The sequence below is a fragment of the Symphodus melops genome, assembly GCF_947650265.1.
Source record: "Symphodus melops genome assembly, chromosome: 23".
NCBI classification, from domain to species: Eukaryota; Metazoa; Chordata; class Actinopteri; order Labriformes; family Labridae; genus Symphodus; species Symphodus melops.
In genome coordinates, this window is record NC_136713.1 from 2443497 (window position 1) to 2468699 (window position 25203).

Consider the following 25203-nt stretch of genomic DNA (forward strand, 5'->3'; position numbering starts at 1 on the left):
TTGTCTGTAAACTGTTTTAATCATGACGTGTGCTGCTGCCCTCTTGGCCAGGTCGCCCTTGTGAAAGAGATCTTGATCTCAATGGGTTAATTACCTGCTTAAATAAAGATGAAATTAAAAAAGAAAGAAAGAAATTCTTCTGTTTGGATTCAGCTCATAGTCTGCAGGGAGATGATTGTTTCTTGTGTTTTAACCCTCCTAAAACATCTGAAGAGACAAAGAGTTAGTAAGAAGACTTACCTTGTGTCCGAGGGTCCACCTTTATTTCTGAAGTTTATAAGACCATCTTTGGACCGATCACTCTTCAGAGACTGACAGCTGGGTACAGGAGACTCTGCTCTCTGTCTGCTCCTCTGAACTCTGTAAAAAAACAACACATTTGATATTTTTATGATATGAATCTTTAATAAACTGTCTGAGGACAAAACTATAAAAGAAGCTGTAAATATAAAAAGGGCTACAGCTGTGGATGATGAGAAGCTTTCATGGTTTGTTTCTTTGCTCAGAAGACTTACTTTGTGTCTGAGGGTCCAGCTCCTTTACTGAAGTCTATGATAAGACTATTGGACCGATCACTCTTCAGAGACAGACAGCTGGGTACAGGAGACTCTGCTCCGTCCTCCTCTTCCTCTAAACTCACATCCATGATCTGATCTGAAGTCAGTCTGAGAGGAAACACAGAAACACTCACTGAGAGAGCAACACAAGAGAAACAGGAAACATGATCTAACACACACACACACACACACACACACACACACACACACACACACACACACACACACTGTAGTAGAGATAATAACAATAGCTCAGGCTGGGCGCTCGCTCTGTGTTTGTCACTAGGTTCACCCCAAGGTGTCGGCCAGAACACCACTTAAGGCCACGTTTCCAGGGAGTATGATGAAAGAAAGGGCAGAGAGAGATTTCACACTGTTCAGCTCTTCTTTACTTTCCAATAGAGCAGCACATACAGCTAGTTGGAACTGGTTGGTTCACTTATGCATGTGAGTGTGTGTGTGTGTGTGTGTGTGTGTGTGTGTGTGTGTGTGTGTGTGTGTGTGTGTGTGTGTGTGTGGTTTTCTATAAAAAGAAAGAATAACAAAATACAGTCTCAATAATAAATAACATAAATGACTTCACCTATATAAAGTAATATTGTCAGTCAAATATAACCATACATTTACACAGAAAGCCATTCAGTAGTTATAATCACATTTCTCTTCACACTGTCTTAAACTAACAAACTCAAACACACAATGCACAGGTCTCTTTAACATTTCAGTCCTGTTAAGTTACTGCTAACAACTTGACAGAGCATTTCCTGTTATAGAAATCCTCTAACTGCCGGAAACAGCAGGATGCTTTTATTTTGAAACATGCAGGCAAGCTGCTACATCCGGTTGCCGAATTAGCGTAGTAGAAAGGCAAGCTAAATAACAATACTTAATTAACACTAAACACTTTGGGCTCAATCACAACTGTCTAAACACGACGTAATAAGCGTATAAATGAACGTGCCTTTAACTCAACATGACGCATCTCACGCTGACGCGCAGAGTCACGTGAGCAGAGGGACGTAAATTAGCGTGCACGCAATCAGCTGTCATGAACGTGGCTGATCATAGCGCAAGCACGCGGGCTCCGACTTTCATTCATATCAACCAAACAACATCCATATGAGGAAACAATATGACAAATATGCAAGAGATGAATACTCACACTTTAATTTAGGCACAAACAGCTTCTATTAAGTTATCACGTGACAACTGAAGCTCACTCGTCAGCTTGAATTTCCCTCGGGATCAATAAAGTATCTATCAATCTATCTATCTGTTGATACTGCGTGCCACTCATTAGAATATCAGGACTGATCACATGGGCAGGCTCACTTCTCGCGATATCAGTCAATAACATGTCCGTTACTTTGGGCCTTTTCTAAAGACACACGAACATACAGACACGACCACACACACACACACACACACAGCTCATATGACTGTAAGCTGTGACGTCATTAGAAACTGTCTGTGTTCAGTTGACAGGAGGAAACTGAGAGTACAGAAGTGAAGATATAAAAACTGTGGATAAACACTCACCCTGCTTCACTCTTTACTTCTCTCTTCACTTCTGTCCACAAAATGTCTGAACTCACTGAACACTTTCACTTTCACTGTCCCGCCTCCTCTCATGAGTCTGGATCACGTGTTGCTCCTCCCTCCTCCACTTACAGGAAATGAGCTTGTGTGTGTGTGTGTGTGTGTGTGTGTGTGTGTGTGTGTGTGTGTGTGTGTGTGTGTGTGTGTGTGTGTGTGTGTGTGTGTGTGTGTGTGTGTGTGTGTGTCAGAGTGTAAACTTCTCTCTCAGTTTAGTTTGTTAGTTTTCATGTACAAACAACATCATTGATCTCACAGAGAAAAGAGGCTTCGTACCAGATTATAGCAGTTTGCTAATGTTCCTCTGCAGTCCCTGGGCAGATCAACACAGGATACATACACAATACAATACAACGTATACATTCACATCATATCACAATACACATGTGCTAAGACTCCACACAAAGGCTTCATTTAAAGTAATGTTTGCATCGTTAAAGTTACAATACTGAATTCTAACAGGAAATACATGCAGGAAAAGTAAAATTAATGAGAGCATGATTGATTGCTTACAATCCTTTTTTTTTTTTTACATGTTTTGAAAATAGATGGAAGTCAGTGTTTACTTTGAGTTCATGGTGGATTTTGTTCCATTCTTTGTATGAGAAAGAGGACTGGCCAAATGCAGATCCTCTCTTGGGGACTCTACACTCCCCCCTAGTGGTGGACCTTGGGGCTCTGCAGATGGTCTCTGAACAGAGCTGGACAAAGTTTTTCAGGGGAGGGGGAGCAGCTTTGTGTCTGATTTTGTGGACCATCCGGATATTTGAAAATCGAATGAAATGTTCAAAAGTTAACAGTTTGTATTGATTGAGTGTGTGACAATGGTGGCACTGCCGTGATTTTCTTTCAAATATTTTCTGAGCTTGTTTATGAACATTTTCAACAGATTTCAAAGTTGACTTGTTTGCCTGAGACCAACATGTGATACAGTAAGAGATATGGGAGAGGATCATTGAGTTCAAAAACATCACAGATGCCTCAGTGGAGAGTGAGCATCTGATGTGCCTAAAATTTGAGAGATTGTATTTTAAAGTTTGATTTAGTTTGTTTACCTGCTTCTTGAAGGTCAGTGTTGGATCCAATATGATGCCTAAATATTTAACCTCTTCAACATGTTTTATTATTTGACCGTTTACTGAGATGTTCGGCCAGTCATGACGGCATTTTTTGTTAGAAAAATACACAGACTGTTTAATCAATGTTGAGTGTTAGGCTGGAGTCATGCAGCCATGCTGCTATTCTGTCCATTGCACAGGACAGTTTGGCAGCAACATCATCAGAGTGTCTGAACACTCTGAGTTTCATCTCTGAAGGTTCAAATGTTTGACCTCTAATGACCTTTAACAACATCTGGAGGAGCTGATGAAACATCGAGACGAGCTTTGGATTATTTAGACCTCAACCTCCCTCCTCTCAAACATTCACATCAGCTCGAGATGATTTCATCCAATCGACGTTCAAGTTGATATTTAGAGAGTCAGAAAGTGTTCACTGAAGTCATGATGAGGACAAAACACTCAGCTGCCTAATAAGTGTGCACGCTGTGTAAATGTAGTTTCCCCCGATGTGATCACGTCCTCTTTTTCTTCACCTTCCTGAAACCTCAGTTAAAGACAGACGAGAAATAAAGCTGAATCTTTCCCCCCCTCAAACTTGTATCATCATGGTCAACACGCTGCTGAAGTGTATTTTCTACAACATGTGAACTATTAATGAGCAAACCATTTGTCCTGGATAGGAAACACTTCAAAGAGCAGACTCTATCAGACCTCTCCTGTGGTCGGGGAAATATAGGTCCCAACAAACAGACTGGAAATGTCAAAGGATCCAACGTGCAGACATGAGACAGAAATGTCTCATCTATCCACAGACCAAGACTGCTCACAGGGTGAAAATAAATGTGAGCTGACACTTGCTCTATACCTGAACTTAAACAGTATGTAAGCCCCATGAATATAACAGATACTATTTTAATGCTGTATGGAGCTCATGTTTATGTTACGCTCAATAATTCAGTTTGTCAAAATGTCCACTAGGTGTCGCTGACCTCCTGTTTGAGAGGGAGAGTCTGCACCTCTCACAGACAGAAGAAAAAACAGGCTGTGAGGGGCAGAGAGGAAGGGACAGAGAAGGAGCGGAGTCCGTGCAGATAGCATGAAATAGATCAGACACAACTTTAATATTCTTCTTCAAATCGATGTGAAAGTTATCCAAAAGGAGGGTAAAGATTGTTGGTTGCAGCAGGATTAAGGAGGACCACTTTTCAGTGGTTTTATGACCGCTCTCCGGTTGTTGTTGTTTTCTGTGGTTGATTCCAACCACAAAGCAAAGCGGCAATCACAGCAGCTGCAAGGTGGAGGATCCAGTCTGCACCTGTTTCTCCAGTGGGACTCCAGATCAGACATGAACCACATCAAGATATATGGACCCCAGACTATCTAAGTGACTCACTAAACTGAAAACACATTGACTGAAACTAAACTATTGACTTGAACTTGAAACGTTTGATGCCTCTCTACACCTGAAGAGGATTATATAAAGACTAAAGAGGAGAAATGATTTCAACTTGTTGCCACATTGCTTGTAGTTCTTGTATTCAACAGATAAAAGTACAATCAACAGGTCGTGTGTGGAGTCAAGCATCTCCCCTCTGAGCAAACTGTCAACGGCTCTGCGTTTACAATCATACATTACACATTCATTCATAATAAGTTCAAATAGAGAGATACATGTACATTAAATACAACATCATACACATATTTAGAAAACTAACTTCAATATATTATTTACGAAAACAGCAGATTAATAATATGAAGACAGAAAACCAGTTCCTTTTGATATCTACACAGAAAAATTAATCACAGCTGCTCTACATCAATCAATTAACAACTGACATATATTAAGACTGAAAAACACCTCTCCATACCAGATAAAAGTATAATCAATCAGCCGCTAACATTTGCTACCAAACTAATGAACAACATTATATATGATATTTGTCACGGATCAGAGGAAGAGACCCAAACGCACGACTCCAGGGCGAAAGGCAGTTTCAAAAATCCATTTTAACTGTACGCAGGGTTCGGTACACGGGAGTCAAACACTAACAGGTTCAGATTCCAAAAGTCAAGACAGAAACATGCTGGAACGCAGACACTGGGAACAAGACGACATAGAGACAAAAATACAAGAGGAACTGGCACAGAATGAGGGGAAGGCAGACATTATATACTGAACAGGGGGTGGAGTTAACAAGACACAGGTGAGACACATCAGGTCATCAGACAGGAGGGAAACAAGGAACAAAGAGCACAAGACCAGAAACTGAGGACAAGAACAAGTAAAACACAACACTGACAACACCAAAACCAGATATATAAAATAAAACAGGAAACACCAAAGACTAACGTAAATACCAGACTATGAAATATTAAAGCACACAAGGGAAACACTGACAACAAGACAAAGACTAAATATAACAATCAGAAACACTTGGACACAGGGAAACACTTTGAAAACATGACAACTAAAGACAAGACAGGACATCAAGATCATGACAATATTGAAAACTTTACAAAACTGATACAGGATAAATCGAATATGATCAGAAACAGAAGACCACCGTTTGATCACATCTAATCAATAAAAATGAGTTTATTGACGGAGCGTGAGTCATCATTGACCAACCTCTGACCAAACATCTGTGTCATTTAAGTATGTTGCAAAAAGAGTCGCCCTTTCCACATGTACCTGTGTATGTGAAATCAGTGAGCTAACACAGCTGGGTCTCTACTCGGGCTGTAACGCTACACAAACATTTGGGTTGGCTACGGTTCTCAGTCCTTGAAAGACAAAGAAAGAGACACACACTCTGTGTATTCTTCAGTTCATTCAGTTTTATTATCACCATACTATCATCATAATATTCACCCAACATTTCATTGAACATATCGATGAGAATAAACTCCAGGCAGTATTGTTGAGTCTTGATGCGGTAAAAGCCTTCGATCGGCTCAACTGGGACTTTCTTTAAAGAGTAGGAGAACATTTTGGATTTCAGCAGACCTTCATTCAGACTATTCAAGCACTTCAGAAGTGCAAGAATCAAAGTGAACGGAGCCATATCAAAGTCATGTCAGTTAGACAGAGGGGAGGCCCAATAAGCCCCTTACTGTCAGCCATCTTTATTGAAGCTTTAAGCCAAGCCACCACTCAAGACAATAATATTAAAGGTATAAAACATGAGCCAGGCACAAGAGGTGGATTTGCTGGATGAATTATATGTTAATAAAAGAAAGAGTAAAAACAAGTTGAACATTGTGGTTATATGATATATGGTAAAAGAAACAGAGCGAGATAAAGTAACAATAAATTCAAGCATTGCTTACTTCTTTCCCATCTTTAAACAACACAAATAAAATACTTGAGAGTGAACATCCTGAAAGTTTTGACTCATTTATATGAACTCGACTTTATTGAAGACACAAATACAGGAGGATGGAAGGAGATGGAATTCCAATATGAAGCTTGGAGTGGAGGATGGAGTCTGTGAGAATGAACATCTTGTCCAGAATCTTCTGTTTGTTTCAGACTCTTCCAATAGAAAGAAGAGAGAAACAGTTCAATGAGTGGGATAGACTAATATCACGGTACATATGGCGAGGGAAAAGACCAAGGAGAAGATTTCAAACTCTTCAACTGCAGAAGAAGAAGGGCGGTCTAACACATTATGATATATCTGCACAGTTGAGAACCCTGGTTTGCTGGCGCAGATCTGATTATCAAGCCAGATGGAAAACTATTGAAGAGAAGTTGTCAGAGAGCGTCCCAATCCAGGCGTGTTTAGGGGATCAACGATTGGTTGAAAAGCTCCTGGATAAAGGGAATAGCTGGATGAATTGATCCCTGGAAACCTGGTTCAGTATTATCAGCAGGACTGGCCTGTCTGATGAAATAAAGATACTGAGGTGGTGCTGGCATGACCCCGACTTCACCCCCAACAAACTGGATGTTCCTTACAAGTGATGGACCAAACAAGGCCTCTCCTCTTACTCTTCTTTTTTTAACCAGCAAACATTTCCAAACACTGAAAAGACTCTTTGCTTCAAGATTTCTTCAAATACGCCACCATTTAAACAGTTTGATGACAGAGACTGAAAAAGTCTTTGACAATAATCTCATACAAGTTTTCATAGCTGCCTATAGAGGGCACTCTGGGATTCAAATCATTTGCAGGTTGTATAGAGGGCTACAAGAGGAACACAGAGAACATACCACCTACATCAAACACAAACGGGAAAAGGAAACTAACTTCCACATCTGTGAAGAAGCTTTTGGGAAAATACTGTGAGTTTGAGTGGAAGATCACAAGCTCCATCTCCTGGAGAACATTGGGTTGGAAGAGTCTGATTAGATACTTTATTAAAGCTGTTCAGAAATCTCATGACACAGACTCTATCTCACTTCTCTTCAGTGCTATCTCCTGGCTCCTGGGCCCAACCCCACATAGTTCTAGACCGGCCGTGTTAAGGATGGTCCCAAAGCTCTTATACTAAAAGAAGGAGAGAGGAGGGAGATCTGAGGAGAGAGCTGACTTTACCCAAGTCTTTTTACTGACAGACAATATCTCTGTGCATCTCTGCTGGGAGGGACTAAGACACAAGTGGAGGACACTTGGATGCAATGAAGGGAACTGAGATGTATCCATAGACTCTTCTAGCTGCTGGAGGAATTGTGGCTCACAGGAAGCAAATCACTACCACCTGTTCTGTCCTAAAAAAACACAGCTTCTGCTTTGAGATCCACAGAGAACCAACAGATGTCTTTAAAGTCAGATGTTACCCAGGAATGGGAACAAGTCTTCCTTGCTAACCTGCATTCATCCACTAAACCAAATACTCATTTGGAAGCCTGAGCATTGCTGGGAGAAAGGCCATAACAAAGAAATGTTCCTCCACCAGTGGAAGACTGCTACCATGTAGTTCATGGAATCTATTCAATGACACAGATCACTTGTTCTCTGAAGCTTCACAAAAACTCATTTGAGGATCTCTGGATAAAATGAAAATCCTATATCTCCCCTAAACTCCCATCTTTTCTTTCAACTGCTTTTCCTTTAGTTATGAACCCCTGTATACTTTGTTGTTGTCTTTGTTTTTCTTTTCAGTGGGAGATCACCTCATCTCTTACATCGGATTTATTTTGTTCTGTGTTAAAGCACAAAAACATAAAAGGAGGAATCACTCTATTGTTTAAGCACAAATGACTGTACTGTACAAATGTCTCTGAATATGTGTGATTACAAATAGAATTTAAAAAAAGGAATATGATTGAAATGAAGTATGAGCTGATTCCTCTGTCAGTCCCTGATGGATGAAGCTCTCCTCAGCTTGCAGAGCTTCTCCACACACAAGATGGTGGAGGTTCCTCCTCTGTGGATCATCAGCTGCTCCTCTCTGCTCCACCAGAGTCCTGATCACTCACATTATGACAGAGATGGTCTCCATCTAATGAGAGAAGAAGAGAGATGACAGAAATCATTTTCATCAGCTGTGAGTCATCAGATTCCCCCAAAAGCGCTGTAACTAAGCTCCGCCCCCACTCCACCTTTGGACTTTAACACTGAACGGTTTCATGTTGGTGTCTGAGTGTGAGTTTACACTGAGTTATGAGAGCTTCACGTCCACACACACTCAGACACACACAGCGTCGTTCTGTCCTACCAGCTCTGACAGCTGACTGTTCTCCTCTCCACTTTAAAGAGTCAGAGCAACACATTCAGTTCAGAGAAGAAACAGGACTTATTATAGTCAGGTCAAAGGTCAACTAACCATGGGAGGAAAATAGAAGAAGGCGTAGTTTGGACATGAATCCTCTCTGATGTTTCTTTGTTTCTGTCAGTTGTCCTTCCTGCATTTGTTCCTGCAGCTGTGTAACTTTAGTCTTTGAGCCTGTTTCTCTTCAACTTCTTCATATTATTCATATCGTTTGTTCACAGTCTGTTAGATATTGTGATAGGTTATATGAAGATAGCTCCGCCCCTTTTATGAAACTCTGGGTTTACTTCTCAGGTTGGTCACCAGCTTCATGTGACTGTTCAGCACCATCTCTTCTGTCAGCGTTAGTGAAGCCAGATCACAGAAAACAAACCCTGAGAATGTTGAACTCTCTTTGTAGTAGAGAACCAAGAAAAGGATTTCTCCAACAACGAACAACAAGAATGTAAATATATGTATGAGCTGATATGTGGAGGCTTTACTAAAGAACACTGAGAGACTGACCTCACAGTCTTCAGTCCATAGTTTGGATTCTTCTGAAGATCACTCAGCAGCTTCACTCCTGAATCCTGCAGCTTGTTGTAGTTCAGGTCCAGCTCTCTGAGATGGGAGGGGTTGGACTTCAGAGCTGAGGCCAGAGAAGAACAGCTGATCTCTGACAAACTGCAGCCCCTCAATCTGAATAAAGAATAAAAGAAGAATAAAAATAATGTGTAATCCAGTCACATGTGTTCAGGTTGTGATGAGTGTCTCAACATCACTTTGTCCTGATGAATCAAGTTTTCTCTAAAAGATTAAAAGATCATTTCTGATTGTGTATTCACTAAATCTAAATCCTCCAAATGTCAGCTCAACATTCATCCAGCTGTTCATGTGCACAGATGAAGAACAGGCTGCTGATCTCAGTCAGCTCTGTGATGTTACTACATTTATCAAATCACACATTATTCAATCACAAGTCTTCATGATTTCACTTCTTCACAGAACCAGAGGAAACCAGAGGCTTCATGTGCACCTTGTTCAACTTTACTTCACAGAGTCACAAAAACATTTTCACATCAAATCTCTCAATTATTCAGAAACTTCAAGAATAAGAAATCTCCTAAATCATTAAATATCCAGAGATTTAAATTCAGACAAATACTGAAAATATATAAATCCTGAAATGTGCAACAATGGAGGATGTGGATTGAAATGATTCAAATGAATGACACAGTCAGTGATCTGACCTCAGAGTCTCCAGTCTGCAGTTTGGACTCTGCAGATAATCACACAGCAGCTTCACTCCTGAATCCTGCAGGTTCTGGTTCCAGCTCAGCTCCAGCTCTCTGAGATGGGAGGGGTTGGACTTCAGAGCTGAGGCCAGAGAAGAACAGCTGATCTCTGACAAACTGCAGCACCTCATTCTGAATAAAGAATAAAAGAAGTAAATGTAGATGACAGTGAGCTTTATACATGAATGTGTGATGTTGTCCACATGAACACACTGATGTGATCATCATCTGTTCATTCACACATTGAAGGACTTCATAGTGATTCATTCATGTTTTTGTACTTCCTGATCATTCTTAGATTGAAACGTACAATATGTTGAATTTTATTAGAATCTTTACATTTAAATTAGAGCTGCAGCTATCGAATATTTTAGTAATCGAGTATTCTATCGAATATCTGAATTGATTAATCGAATAAATCATGCTTTTGCTTAATTAAGCTTTAACTCGTCTCGGGTCGTCCCTACAAACCTGCTTCTTTGCAGTTACCATGGTAATGCCTGCTTGTTACAACCAACCATGTTTTAATGGCTGAAATAACAAATAGTGTTTTGAGTAGCCTACACATCTGTTACATTCAATTGAAAGCATTATGTTCTGTTGAATCAATCACAGATTCAATCATTTTGTCAGATCAGGAAATTGAGAAAATTTGCTTGTGTGCATTCAGCGCGCTCACAGACTACAGAGACTACAGAGTAGTGATGTGTCGGCTCTAAGACTCGGCTCTTTGAAGTGAACGACAGGAGCCGGCTCGTCATTGGAAGCCAGATGGGAGCCGATTAGTTTTTGTCTTGTCTTTTTTCTGTTAAAGCCGGATATCATTGGTGAAGATGTGCGGTTGCGTCTGTGTCCTCACTGAGCAGGGGGAGGGGAGGGGTTATACACACAGCAGACGAACAGGAGAGAGAGACAGAGGTTGACACATCTGTTATGTCCTCCTTGTATTTTTCTTTAAGTTTCGTTTCATTAAAACTGAAAGTAAACACAGTCGCGAGTCTCCCGACGTGACTGCAGGTTTTTTTTTTAGAACGGCAGTTAAATGAATCGGAGCAACTATGTAACGCAGTTTTAAGAGGCAGCGTCAATCAAGTTATTTGTTGCAGCAAGAAAGGCCGGGGATGATCAGGCAAAGACGAGAGGAGAAATGTTTATTTTGAACTTGATTTTTTAGAGAGAGGATTTGATGCAGTGTTACTTAATTTTGAGACATTGTCACCATTTAGTGTCTATGTGTTTAGGTGAGTGTATAAATAAAAGTGTGTTTATATCATAAACATTTGATATAATGCATATTTTTACAAAAAATCTGAAGAGCCACTTGGGAGCCGAAAGAGCCGGCTCTTTTTGGTGAGCCGAGCCAAAAGAGCCGGTTCTCTAAAAAGAGGCGGAATTCCCATCACTACTGCAGAGAGTAGTCTCTGTAGACAGTGACAGACAGTCTGTCATAGACGTATGTGTATGACAGAGACTGTGAGAGGACGTTGCTATCGTTATGTTAGCTGCAGACACGGAGAGAGTGAACGGAGAAAAGCCGACGGTTTGACCGGATCACGTGTTCCCGACTCGGTCGTATGGATCACGGATCAACTGTGTGCTGACTAAAAGTTAAAAGGGGCGCGCCGCGCTCGTGTGTGTGTGTGTGTGTGTGTGTGTGTGTGTGTGTGTGTGTGTGTGTGTGTGTGTGTGTTAGCGCTGAAATGTCTGTGTGTCAGAGAGAGGAGCAGGTAGCTGCAGCTACATTAAACATGTTTTATACTCATAGCAAAGTTTTGATGACGCAAAAAAACAAACTTAGCAAAGCCTCGAGGCAGCGAAAATTCCTCGATGAATTTTTGTAATCAAGTTATTCGAGGAATCGTTTCAGCTCTAATTTAAATATCTGAATTCATTTCAAATGGACTAAACCCATGTTATATATCTTTTTATTGTTGAGTACTTACATTACATCAAATATTTCCATCAGTGATCAGAGTCAGAGAAATATTAGAGATGTAACTGGGCGTGTCTTGTCTGGGCGGCAGATTAGGGCTGGGAGATATATCCAGTTTTTAAGATATATGGATATATATTCAAACATGATATAAGACAATATCTTTAATATGGATATAGTTCATGTTGCATTAAAATATAGTTCTACACGTCTTCTGTAGAGCTGACAGTTCAGCTATTTCTCATCTCACTGTCTCCCTCTTCACCCTGCTGCTCTCTCTCTCTCTCTCTCTCTCTCTCTCTGAGCCTAACTCAAAAAACTCAATGGATAACAAAGCACTGTGTTTATTGAGGACAGTCAGAATAGTAGTTATTTAGCTGACTCTTACTCCCAGCATGCTCTGCAACACCTAACACATGTTGGTGTGAAGTTTAGGGTGAATAAAAGCAGTCGTCTCCCATTGTTCTCTCTCTTCAAATGCTTCCAGCATCCAGAGACACAAGTCTACTCCTGCTTCACAGCACGCTGCTCTTTGTTTCAATGTTTTGGCGTGCAGGCAACCCGAGGCCTCAAGGAATGACAGTGTTCTGAATCCCCAGCTTGCATCATCCATTGAACGCATCTCGACAGAGATTCTCGGAGAGCGTCTTATTCACAGACCGAGTTAAAAACGATGTTTAGAGAGTGTAAAGATCACGTCTGGTTCCATCCTGCAATGAACAGGACAACCACGGAGATCGCCTCGCTCCACAGAGAACACACCGATCCTGCTCATCCTCTGGGAACCGCCGCCGCCATCACAACTCATCTGCACGGAAACAGACTGGAGATCTGATTTCATGGTGGGACCTTTCCCCTCCTCAACCGCAGACAAACGCTTTACAAGTGAGGCTGAATCAGGTCTGAGCAGTGAGCTTTAGAGAGTGTGTTTAATAACTGAGTTATTCATGTGAAGTTGTGAAGATAATATTTGCTTCTTATCTGACCACTGCGTCTCTGGTTTGACTAGTTTAAAAGCTCTTTGTCCGCTGCGTCCCGTGTGTGTTTCTCTGTGAACTCTAGCGTTATATCCGGGTAATATCTTCATGTTCAGGAAGACCAGTGTAAAAACTGTCTAACAGAAATTCAGCCTCTGGCTTCTAGTGTTCAACTTCATTATTCACAAGTTGTGCACAAGTTTCAGAGTATGATCCAGCATCTTCAGACCACACACACACACACACACACACACACACACACACACACACACACACACACACACACACACACACACACACACACACACACACACACACACACACACACACACACACACACACACACACACACACACACACACACACACACACACACACACACACACACACACACACACACACACACACACACACACACACACACACACACACACACACACACACACACACACACACACACACACACACACACACACACACACACACACACACACACACACACACACACACACACACACACACACACACACACACACACACACACACACACACACACACACACACACACACACACACACACACACACACACACACACACACACACACACACACACAAAAATAGACCAGGAGCCTGTACTAAGAAGTGAGTTCTCTTTGGTCTCTTTGGCTGATCTGGCTTCACTAACCCTGACATTAGAGATCATGATTAACAGTCCTATTGTAGCGGTTTTAAGGGGTCTTTTTTGTCGGGGTGCCAGCCGGTATCTCAACCGACAATGAACAAAGTTGTATAAGATATAAATTTGTTCCAACCACCACAAAGCTATCCTCTAGTTCTTTGAACCAGACATTATTCCATATTAGAACAATCAACAATTCACATAAACACTAGAATTTCACACAAAGCCATGAAGTGGAGAATGAATGGAAATGTATTAAATTAACCATATCTCACGTCCATCAAAGCCGCGGACTACAACACCAGTAACCGGGATTTACGGACGCCGCCATCTTGGTGTGTACGTACCACTTTTATATCAGGGAGCTCAATGGCCATAGAGGAACGCGTCACAGGGCGTGGAGCAGGAGGAAAAGGTATTTTCCTCTCGGTGGATCGCCACACTATGAAGCTGATTATCAACCTGAGAAGTCAACTCTGAGTTTCAGAGAACATAAAAGGGGCGGAGTTATCTTTATATAACCTATCACAATCATCACAGAGTCTCATGTCAGCAGATCATCATATCTAACAAACTCTGATCAAACTATATTAATAATATAAATATGTTTATTATTATTGAACATCTTTTTTTTTCTTCTCTAGCTCTCAAGGAAGACGGACGTTTTTTCTCATCTCGTCCTTGTGAGTGTTCCCATTGCTTCTGTCTCGTCTGAATACACTGGACTGTTTCTTTCTCTCTGTCTCTCCGGAATCAATCAGCTAATATGGAATTAATAAGCTGGGCTCTCAACGCAATTGACAAGATCTTTTCTATAAGATCCACTGGACCGGGGGAGTCCACCTGGCCGAATGGAACGAACGCTGCTGGATACGTGGAACACATGGAGAGTCGTGTACCTGGGAGTGCTATCGTTGGAAGATGTTGAGGATGTGTACATATTCGGCTTCATGTTCACCAGTCTAATGCTGATTGGCCTTGGCATAGCTCTGGTGTACCGGAAAATTGGGAAGACGGCAGCTCCGGCGGTAGCACCGGGGCTGCCAGTCATGGTAACTGACATGGGCAAAGCTGTTGGAGCACAGACTGTGGCGCTGGCAGAGCGAGGCCGAAGAACGGATGGCATCTGTGGAAAGCTCACTGCGATGAAAGGCGAGTTGAATCTGTTGAGAGACAGACTTGAAAAAACTTTAGGGGGGAAAGAAAAACCTGTGTCCCCTCGTCCTAAAGGAGTTTGTTGGATTTAATTCAGAAAAAAAAAAAATTACTCCAACGGCTCTTTGCTGCTGTAACACTGTAAATTTATCCGCTCGTCAGATGAATAAAGGATTATCTTATCTTATCTTATCTTTAAGACAAACAGGCTCCAAAGACTAAAGTTTCACAGCTGCAGCAACAAATGCAGGAAGAACAAAAGGACAAAAAAATGAAAATCAGCGAGTATAAACGTGCAGCTTATTATATTTGTTCCATCGTTAGTTGACCTTTGACCTGACTAGAATAAGTCCTGTTTCTTCTCTGAACTGAATGTGTTGCTCTGACTCTTTAAAGTGGAGAGGAGAACAGTTTGAGAAGTTCAGCTGCAGCTCTGACCATCACAAACAGAGCGGCATGGAGACACTAAACATTCAGATGAAGATATCATTCAAAGACAGAAGAAAATATTCATAACTGAACATCTGTGTGGGGGGAGTTGGTGTCTGTGTGGGGGGAGTTGGTGTCTGTGTGGGGGGAGTTGGGGGGGGGGGGCCGGAAGAGCCGAGGCCAAGGACGTCTCCATTGAGTGGGACTGTGTAATCGTAATGTTATCAGCTAACTCTGAGAGACACCGAGGTTGTCTCCACAGCACATGCAGTGTTTTCGCCGGATATCGCGACTGAGAACATTCTGACCTGAGCGAGCCCGGGGAAGCCAGGCACACACGCACACTCATGCACACACCGTCTTCCCTCCCACCCTGACACTTACTGCTACTGTGTACATGTTTGTGTCATAGGTAATGTTTTTCCCTGCATTCAATCTGTGCCTCCCTCTGCAAAATATTCGTAACTGAATATCTTCAACTCAAAGGCTCCGGTGTTTTTTCTGTTGAAGGATATCAGTGAAAAATAATCATGAACTTAACAGACTATAGTCTAATGTAAAATCATGCAGGACACATGAAGTGTCCTCCCCCGTCTCGATCAGCTCCGGGAGCTCCATGATCAAAGATCTGATCTTCACAGTTTGATCTCTTATCTCCAACATAACCTGCTCCGGAGCAGGTTAGGTGTTCAGCGTCAGTTACCATGGCGATAAACCCAGGTAAGAAGTCAACGACCCTCGTAGGACTGAAACCCAGAGTTAACCCTGAAGTGACCTCGCTGACCTCAAATCCTGCTTTGTAGTACAGACCCGAGGTTAGGAGACCTGTGTTGAGTGACCGCCATCATGTGACCACACGTGGTTACACCACCATCTAGATCCCTCGCTCTACCCTCCTTTCTCACACACACACACACACACACACACACACACTTGTGTGTTTATACTGTGTTCTGTAGTTTAGTTGTTTTAGTTTAGTTTTAGTTGTAATTAGCAGTTGTGAATTAATTAATTAAAGAGCAGGAATTCATTCCAGACTTGTAATATTTGGCTATAACGGTAAATTATATTTGATAATAGTATTTTTACACCTTTAGTATCAGAAGGTTTTATAGTTTGAAGAGTTTGACACTTTTTTAAATAGTTTCAAGTTTTAAATAGTTTTCTGCCATCGGGCAGGTTTAGACATGAAACAAAGAAATCAGAACCAACATTTGGAATTTCAAATTAGTTTCATAATAAAAATCTTTTAAAGGGATTTTCATTAAAAAAGGAATACCATATTTTTCGGATGATAAGTCGCAGTTTTTTTCATAGTTTGGCCGGCAGTGCGACTTATACTCTGGAGCGACTTATGTGTGAAATTATTAACACATTACTGTAAAATATCAAATAATAGCCCGGGCTATTAAGTTGATCTCATTATTTATCTCATTCACGTAAGAGACTAGGCGTATATCAGCAATCCTCACACACATATACATCAACCAATCAAAATTCAGCGGGGGCGGGTCATGGCAGAAGCAGGAAGCGGCGCATTGTTTACCTTTGGAGTTGGCGGAGTTGTGCAGAAGTGACACCGAGGAAGATTTCATTGGATTTAGTGATTAAGAGTGACACTGATTGTTTGGTAAACTTGTAGCAGGTTCTATATGCTGTAGTTCTTTGAATGACTCTTACCGTAAAATGTTACGTTAACATACCAGGCACATTCTCAGTTCGCTGTTTATGCGTCATATAACGTACGCTTATTCAGCCTGTTGTTCTCTATTCTATTTTTATTTTAAATTGCCTTTCAAGATGAAATGTCTATTCTTGGTGTGGGATTTTATCTAATAAATTCCCCAAAAAATGCGACTTATACTCCAGTGCGACTTCTATATGTTTTTTTCCTTCTATATTATGCATTTTCGGCTGGTGCGATCTATAATCCAAAAAAATACGTTAAGTTCATGTAAGTGGTATTTTGAAGTTTGTTTGTCTGGGACATGATGTTTCCCAATTCTCAAGAATGGGTGAAATTCAAACACATTCAACACAGTTTCTATTATATTCATATCTATATTACAGTCAGTGATCTTACATCAGAGTCTCCAGTCTGCAGTTTGGACTCTGCAGTCCCTCACACAGCAGCTTCACTCCTGAATCCTGCAGCTTGTTGGAGCTCAGGTCCAGCTCTCTGAGATGGGAGGGGTTGGACTTCAGAGCTGAGGCCACGACATCACAGTGAGTCTCTGAGAGTCCACAGTTAAAAAGTCTGTAGTGACACATATAATAGAAAATTAATAGTCATGAAAGAAGCGTTGATATTCACGTCTCACATCTGATGATTGAAGTTTGACAGGTCCTGTTTGGTCTTAACTTTACACATCAGTGGAATCTCTCACTGAGTCTCCTCACTGCTTTTCAAACCTGCACATTCTTCATCTTTCAATCATTTACTAAATGTTACAGATGTGTAACCCTGCTGCTAAAAACAGCTTAAACTAGTTATTAAAAGAGTCATAAACATAATTATTGGTTTAGTTCATCAGTTCATGTATTTATTTGATGTAACACACTCGAGCTGTGATTACTAAGTCAGTGAGTTTATTGTTGCAGTTTTGTACGACTAAAATCAACAGTAGTTTTGCAGTGCAGATTGATGTGCAGCAAAGTAAAAGTCTGCGATGCAGGACGAGAGATTCCTTTTTTATGAAGCCAGAGTGAGTAAGAGATGGTCACCATGTTGTCACCTTGTTAAATGTAGAAGTTGATAAACAGCAGAACTAAGTGATAAAGATGGACAGAGGATAATTCATCAGTTAGAAGAGTTCCTGTAGAAGTCATGAAACTGAGTGAAGTGTGTGTCATCTTAAAAAGCTGCACTTCACATGTCTCAGTCAGCCAGCTGCTCACTTCATGCTGCTCGTTTTTCTGCCTGTTAGCAAACAAGTTATGGCTTTGCAAAGTCATTCAAACCAGTTCATGTGATTTTGTGATCCTGTAACTAATAAAGGTAAACATCATTCATGCTCATGATTTCATTTAGAGGTCAAAATCCTGATTTGACTCAAACAAAGCTGCTGTTCCCTAAACTGTGTGTGTGTGTGTGTGTGTGTGTGTGTGTGTGTGTGTGTGTGTGTGTGTGTGTGTGTGTGTGTGTGTGTGTGTGTGTGTGTGTGTGTGTGTGTGTGTGTGTGTGTGTGTGTGTGTGCATGGTTACTGTGCTCAGGACCTCGCTCCTCCAGAACCTAGAAAGACGTGCATTTATCCAGGAGGGTTACACATGGAAACACATGGAGTTTGATTTAGGATGAGCTCATGTCTATAGTGATCTAAAGTGGGATCTATTCAGAGGACTCTCTCTGCAGTAGAAAACCATTTGAAAGTCATTGAACAGTAACTCTGGAGGAGGACCATCTCATTCTCCAGCCGTCTGACTCACTTCTATAAAGGTGAAAATACAGAGACTGCTGCAGAATGATCCAGAAATCAAACAAGTCAGCAAAGAATCAAATGTAGTGAGGTGAAGGATCTCCTGTAAGAACACTTTATCTGTGATCTACCTGCTGACATGTTCAGAGATGATGCTCATGATTGATTAGTAATGCCTGCAGAGGCTGGAAGGGGGCGCTCACAGCATCTGATATCTCTCTTTTCAGGGATTAACACTATCACACATCTCAGTCACTTCTTTGGGAATTCTCTCCTGAATGTGTTCACAAAACAACTATCAAAAACATTTATGAACTCAGGACAAAAACCTCAAAAACATCACGCCTGAAAAAAAATACCACTGACTGTTTCTCCTGAACATTAACAGAGGAACAGTTTTTATTGACCAGAGAGGATTTACTTTAGTTTATTAAATTATTACATAGGGCTGGGAAATTAATTTAACATTATTACAAACTGACTTTCAGAACAATTAATCGATGTCATCTCGCCCATGTCAATTATTTTAATTATTTTCAGGACAGAGTCACGTGAAGACACGTCCAATCCACGACCTGGAAGTTTGAACACATTTTGTCTTCAGGGAAGACGACGTCCAACAAAAACAAGTCAAATGAAAACACTGAAGAAAAAAGTTTCTCTTTTAGAGAAGTTAATTTCTCCTTTAAAACTAAAATGTGTGGTTTTCAGCTCAAGAGATGATTTGATTTCAATTCTAAATATTCACTTAATAACCACTCGATAGTTCATCAGATATTCACTCCTTCATTAGAAACATATCCCAGCTTTAATAGTGGAGCACATTTACAGTAGAGACCATGTCAGTGAACTATGAGGGGAAAAACTAAAACTAAATAATCTTTTATTAATCTTAACTGAGGTCACATGTTCAATGAATGGTGATATTGATTTGAGGTCATATCACCCAGCACTATTAGTACATGACACTGATTTATAATGTTCATCACATGTGGACTTACTTTGCCTTCCTGCAGTTCCTCACAGCTGGAATCAGTCTCTGTTGTCCCTGGTATGATGTGTTGTACTTCTTCAGGTCCAACTCATCCAGAACCTCCTCGGACATCTGCAGCAGGTAGGCCAGAGCAGAGCAGTGGATCACAGAGAGTCTCTTCTTTGATCTGTTCTCTGACGTCAGGAACTCTTGGATCTCCTGATGGACTGAGAGGTCCTTCATCTCCGTCAGACAGTGGAAGATGTTGATGCTTCTGTCAGGAGAGATATCATAACTGTTCATCTTCTTCAGGTTGTTGATGACTCTCTGGATCAGTTCTGGACTGTTGTCTGTCTGACCCAGCAGGCCTCCTAAGAGTCTCTGGTTTGACTCCAGAGAAAGACCATGAAGGAAGCGAACAAACAGGTCCAGGTGACCGTTCTGACTTTGAAGGGATTTCTTCATTGCTTCCTCTAGGAGAACATCAAGAGTTGAATCTACATGTGTTTCTCCCAGAAAAGTCCTCAGTACTGTTGTCTTCCTGTTGGTGAAACAGTGGAACATGTAGACTGCAGCCAGAAACTCCTGAACGCTCAGATGAACAAAGCAGTAGACTGTTTTCTGGAACATCACACACTCTGTTTTAAAGATCTCTGTACAAACTCCTGAGTACACCGAGGCCTCTGTGACATCCAGACCACACTGCTCCAGGTCTTCTTGGTAGAACATGATGTTTCCGTCCTCCAGATGTTCAAACGCCAGCCTCCCCAGCTTCAGAAGAACTTCCCTGTCGGCCTCCGTCAGCTCATGTGGTCTCACCGGATGTCCCTCACCATACTTGTTCTTCTTCCTCTTTGTCTGAACCAGCAGGAAGTGTGAGTACATGTCAGTCAGGGTCTTGGGCAGCTCTCCTCTCTGCTTTGTGCTCATCATGTGCTCCAGAACTGTGGCAGTGATCCAGCAGAAGACCGGGATCAGACACATGATGTGGAGGCTCCTGGATGTCTGGATGTGTGAGATGATTCTGCTGGACAGATATTTTTTATTACTGAACCTCCTCCTGAAGTACTCCTCCTTCTGGGAGTCAGTGAAGCCTTGTACTTCTGTTACCCTGTCAACACATGAAGGAGGGATCTGATTGGCTGCTGCAGGTCGAGAAGTGATCCAGATGAGAGCTGAGGGGAGCAGATTCCCCTTGATGAGGTTTGTGAACAGTGTGTTTAACGATGACTTCTGTGTGACATCAGACACAACCTCCCTGTTTGTGAAGTCCAATGACAGTCTGCTTTCATCCAGGCCGTCAAAGATGAACAACAGTTTACAGACAGCGAGCGTCTCTGCTGCCAGCTTCTGTAACGTTGGATGGAAAACACGGAGAAGCTCAAGAAGACTGTAGCGCTTATCTCTGACCAAGTTCAGCTCCCTGAATGAAAGCAGGATCAGCAGACTGACGTCTTGGTTCTCTGAGCCCTCGGCCCAGTCCAGAGTGAACTTCTGCACTGAGAAGGTTTTTCCAACACCAGCCACGCCGTTTGTCAGAACCACTCTGATGGGTTTCTGTTGGTCGGGTTGAGCTCCTGTCTTTGGTTCCTGTTGGTCGGGTAAGGCTTTAAAGAGGTCCTGGCACTTGATTGGAGTCTCATGGACGGTCTTCTTTTTAGAGTCTGTCTCCATCTGTCTCACCTCATGTTGGGTGTTCACCTCTTCACTCTGCCCCTCTGTGATGAAGAGCTCAGTGTAGATCCTTTTGAGGGGGGCTCTACTTCCTGTTTCATCACTTCCTTCAGTCACATGTTCACATCTCGTCCTCAGACTGACCTTATGTTGATCTAAAACCTCCTGCTGACCTCTATCTACTGAAAGAGAGAATGATACAATCTGATTATTGTTTTCAGATGTTTTTGTAAAAGAAGTAAAAAGAGTTTTAATTTCTAGACTTTTGACATTGACCAATAAAAGTCGTGTTTGAGGAGATCACAGAAGCACAAACGTGTACAGTCTTACTTTGTTCAGTGCTGCTCTGACTGACTGTCTGCAGTCCAGCTCCTGGTCTGGGTCTTTTTCCACACTGAGGACAGGACGAGTCTCCTGCTGAACCAGACCGGTACCAGTATGAGGGGATCCACCTCATACTGAAAAACCAGTGTACAAAGCCAGTATAGACGGGATCCTTCATTATGTCCTTACACACAGGACAGGACGTCTCCTCCTCTCTAACATGAGTCCTCTTCGTCCCCCTGTGAAGACATGTCTTCAGAATTAAACTGATGGTTGACTGATAGAAAATATGAAGATTTATCAAACACAATGTAAACAGTCAGATGATGACAGAGAGCAGGTAACACCTTCTTTCTTCTGTTTGGATTCAGCTCATAGTCTGCAGGGAGATGATTGTTTCTTGTGTTTTAACCCTCCTGCTTTCATAAAGACTGAAGAACAACATTTCCTCTCTCAGTGGCCTGCCAGAATGCCAGACAAGATTCAGGTCTGTGTCCCTTTGGAGAGCCATGAGTTATTTAACTGGGAACAGGTCAAAAGACTCTCACTCCCAGCATGCACTGCAGGGATACTCTGCAGCACCTAACACATAGGTGTGAAGTTTAGGGTTAATAAAACCAGTCGTCTCCCATTGTTGGGATCAAACTACAGATGATCAACACAAATATGTACAGCAATGAACAGTACAGTGTGTGTATTATAGATATAGAGTAGGTAGGTAGGTATCTATGCAAAAGGATGAATACTGATAGAATAAAGTGGGCGTAGTGCAATGATGGATTAGATATAAGAAGTGATATCAAATAGAATAAAGTGGAGTGGTGCATTAAGACCAAATAAAGCACTAGGCGGTTAAGGTGCAGCATAAGGAAACAAGAAAACAGAAAAGGAGGTAGGTAACAGAGTTCACAGCTTAGCATGTCTTAGCTACCCTCATCAAACAGTTTAGTGAGGCTGAGTTATAGGTCTGAGCACTTAGCTTTAATAACTGAGTTATTCATGTGAAACTGTGATCATATTTTTATTTTATTCAACCACTGCACCTTTGGTTTTACCAGAGTCAAACCTATATTTGTTGTGTTCATTTGGGCTGCTGCGTCCTGTGTGTGTTTCTCTGTGAATTCTAGTGTCATATCTGGATCATATCTTCATGATCAGGGAGACCAGTGTAAACACTGTCTAACATCAATTCAGCCACTGGCTCCTGGGGATGGAGTAAACTATTCCAGAGTTGTGTGCGAGTTACAGACTGTGATCCAGCCTCTTCAGACACACACTGTTTCTTTTCCCCTCTCTTTCTAACACACACACCTTTCAAGGTCACCTGAACACAGGGGCCGTGCTGAGCGCCATCTTCTGCTGCTAATAAATGTACTTTGTACTTTGTAAGACAGATAAGATCAGATTACAGCTTTACAAGGTGACCAACCCTACAAGGAAACATCTGAAGAGACAAAGAGTTAGTAAGAAGACTTACTTTGTGTCTGAGGGTCCAGATTCTTTACTGAAGTTTATTTCGAAATCTTTGGACTGATCACTCTTCAGAGACAGACAGCTGGGTACAGGAGACTCTGCTCTCTGTCTGCTCCTCTCAAATCTACAAGAACAAACTTTGTGTTATATTTCCTTCACATGAATACATCTTTAGATACCACAGCAACAAAACACAGAAGTCTGGGCTCCCAGACGAGGTGATGTTCTCGTGTTTAATGATCAACCTACACACACAGAAGATCACTGCACGACTAGGACAACATTTGATAAACAGGAAATATGGATGAGAGGAATAATGAGGATGATTTTTAAAATGATTTCTCTTCAAAGTTTAAACTCGCTGATTGATTAAAGTAGAAATTAAATCTGAAGTGAAAATGAGTTAGTAAGAAGACTTACTTTGTGTCTGAGGGTCCAGCTTCTTTACTGAAGTTTAGAGGTTGATATATGGAGCGATCACTCTTCAGAGACAGACAGCTGGGTCTGAACTCTGCTCCGTCCTCCTCTTCCTCTAAACTCACATCCATGATCTGATCTGAAGTCAGTCTGAGAGGAAACACAGAAACACTCACTGAGAGAGCAAAACAAGAGAAACAGGACAGACACACACTTACACACAAGCACACACGTGTAAGCTGTGACGTCATTAGAAACTGTCTGTGTTCAGTTGACAGGAGGAAACTGAGAGTACAGAAGTGAAGATATAAAAACTCTGCATAAACACTCACCCTGCTTCTCTCTTCACTTCTGTCGACTTCTGACGGAATCTGCACTGACTGATTGTCCCACAGGTTTCCTACCTGTCCCGCCTCCTCTCATGAGTCTGGATCACGTGTTGCTCCTCCCTCCTCCACTTACAGGAAATCAGCTGGTGTGTGTGTGTGTGTGTGTGTCAGAGTGTAAACTTCTCTCTCAGTCTGAACACAGTTTCAGATAAGATAAGATAATTCTTTATTCATCTCCCAAGCTGAGACATTTACAGTGTTACAGCAGCAAAGCAGGATAGCAGAAGAAAATCAGTGAAAAAAATTTAAATAGATACAAATATAACATGTAGAAAAAATATGCATCAAAACAATAATTGAAGAGCTAGTAAAAATATGCATCAAAAAAGGAACAGATGAAATGCCAGTTTTATGGATTATAATAGGTTTGGACCAAGACGCACGACTTAGAGACGAACAAGTTATAATCAACAAAATATTTAATAAGAACAAGCTAGTGACATGTGGTGAATAAATGTGCAACAACAAATATAATGTGACTCTAAATGTGATCAGCGATTCCCGTTTCCAACACGCGTGAAGAGAAGCCAGATTCAGACGAACAGAGGACAAGAAGACGGAGTTGCAGGTGGGGCTGGATTTAGGAGCTGACGAGAGGAAAAAACACGAGAGGGTCAAAATCACAAAGAACAAACACGAACATCAAAAATTTTCTTGCGATAGAGAGCTGACACCAGGAGTACAAACCGCTGAAGAATGAACAATAATCTGGCGCTGACTGCAGGGAAAGAGCAGGCTTAAAAGCAGCACTGATTGGACGAGTTTCACCTGTGGACACACCTGACTCCAATGATGATAAGGAGGGAAGGGAAACACAGGAGGAGCAGACAGACAGGGAAACAAAACAACACACACACACGTGGAAAAGCACAATAAACCCCAGAACATGACAGCCAGTAACTTAAAGATGTGAGTCTGTGTAAACAGTATGAACACTATCATGCACACAGTGCATATAAGGAGGGAATGTTATTGCACAAATTGTTCCATAAATAAATTTTGCAATGCAATCAAATTTAAAAATACAAATACAAATTAAAACCGCAAGCGGTGATGAAGGGACCGAAGCACCCCACGCATGTCGGCGCGTGTTGCGACCGCGAGAGTGCGACCGCGGGAGTGCAGCTGTGACACGAGGCCAAGCAGCAGGACTTAC

General features: G+C 41.7%; 3 protein-coding genes and 1 long non-coding RNA gene across 4 annotated transcripts in view; 1 reads left to right on the plus strand and 3 right to left on the minus strand.

The window, feature by feature from the left end:
• Positions 1 to 1600, minus strand: part of LOC306818771 (uncharacterized protein) — a 30708-nt gene extending 29108 nt beyond the window's left edge. The window contains exons 1-2 of the mRNA XM_079336489.1: positions 516 to 1600; positions 241 to 360 (exon numbers count right to left, since the gene is read on the minus strand). Of these exons, the coding sequence (XP_079192615.1) occupies positions 241 to 360; positions 516 to 646 (251 nt within the window). The 5' untranslated portion in view covers positions 647 to 1600. The remainder of the gene's footprint in view (positions 1 to 240; positions 361 to 515) is intronic.
• LOC306818994 overlaps positions 1 to 9606 on the minus strand; it is a 38714-nt gene extending 29108 nt beyond the window's left edge. The window contains exon 1 of the long non-coding RNA XR_013778460.1: positions 9437 to 9606. This is a non-coding gene — a long non-coding RNA (uncharacterized lncRNA). The remainder of the gene's footprint in view (positions 1 to 9436) is intronic.
• LOC306818941 (NLR family CARD domain-containing protein 3-like) overlaps positions 1 to 23848 on the minus strand; it is a 109116-nt gene extending 85268 nt beyond the window's left edge. The window contains exons 1-5 of the mRNA XM_079336679.1: positions 23662 to 23848; positions 23246 to 23365; positions 21775 to 22007; positions 19799 to 21626; positions 17464 to 17637 (exon numbers count right to left, since the gene is read on the minus strand). Of these exons, the coding sequence (XP_079192805.1) occupies positions 17464 to 17637; positions 19799 to 21626; positions 21775 to 22007; positions 23246 to 23365; positions 23662 to 23789 (2483 nt within the window). The 5' untranslated portion in view covers positions 23790 to 23848. The remainder of the gene's footprint in view (positions 1 to 17463; positions 17638 to 19798; positions 21627 to 21774; positions 22008 to 23245; positions 23366 to 23661) is intronic.
• Positions 1 to 25203, plus strand: part of LOC306818947 (uncharacterized protein) — a 118398-nt gene that overhangs the window by 79107 nt on the left and 14088 nt on the right. The gene's annotated exons all lie outside the window — the stretch shown is intronic.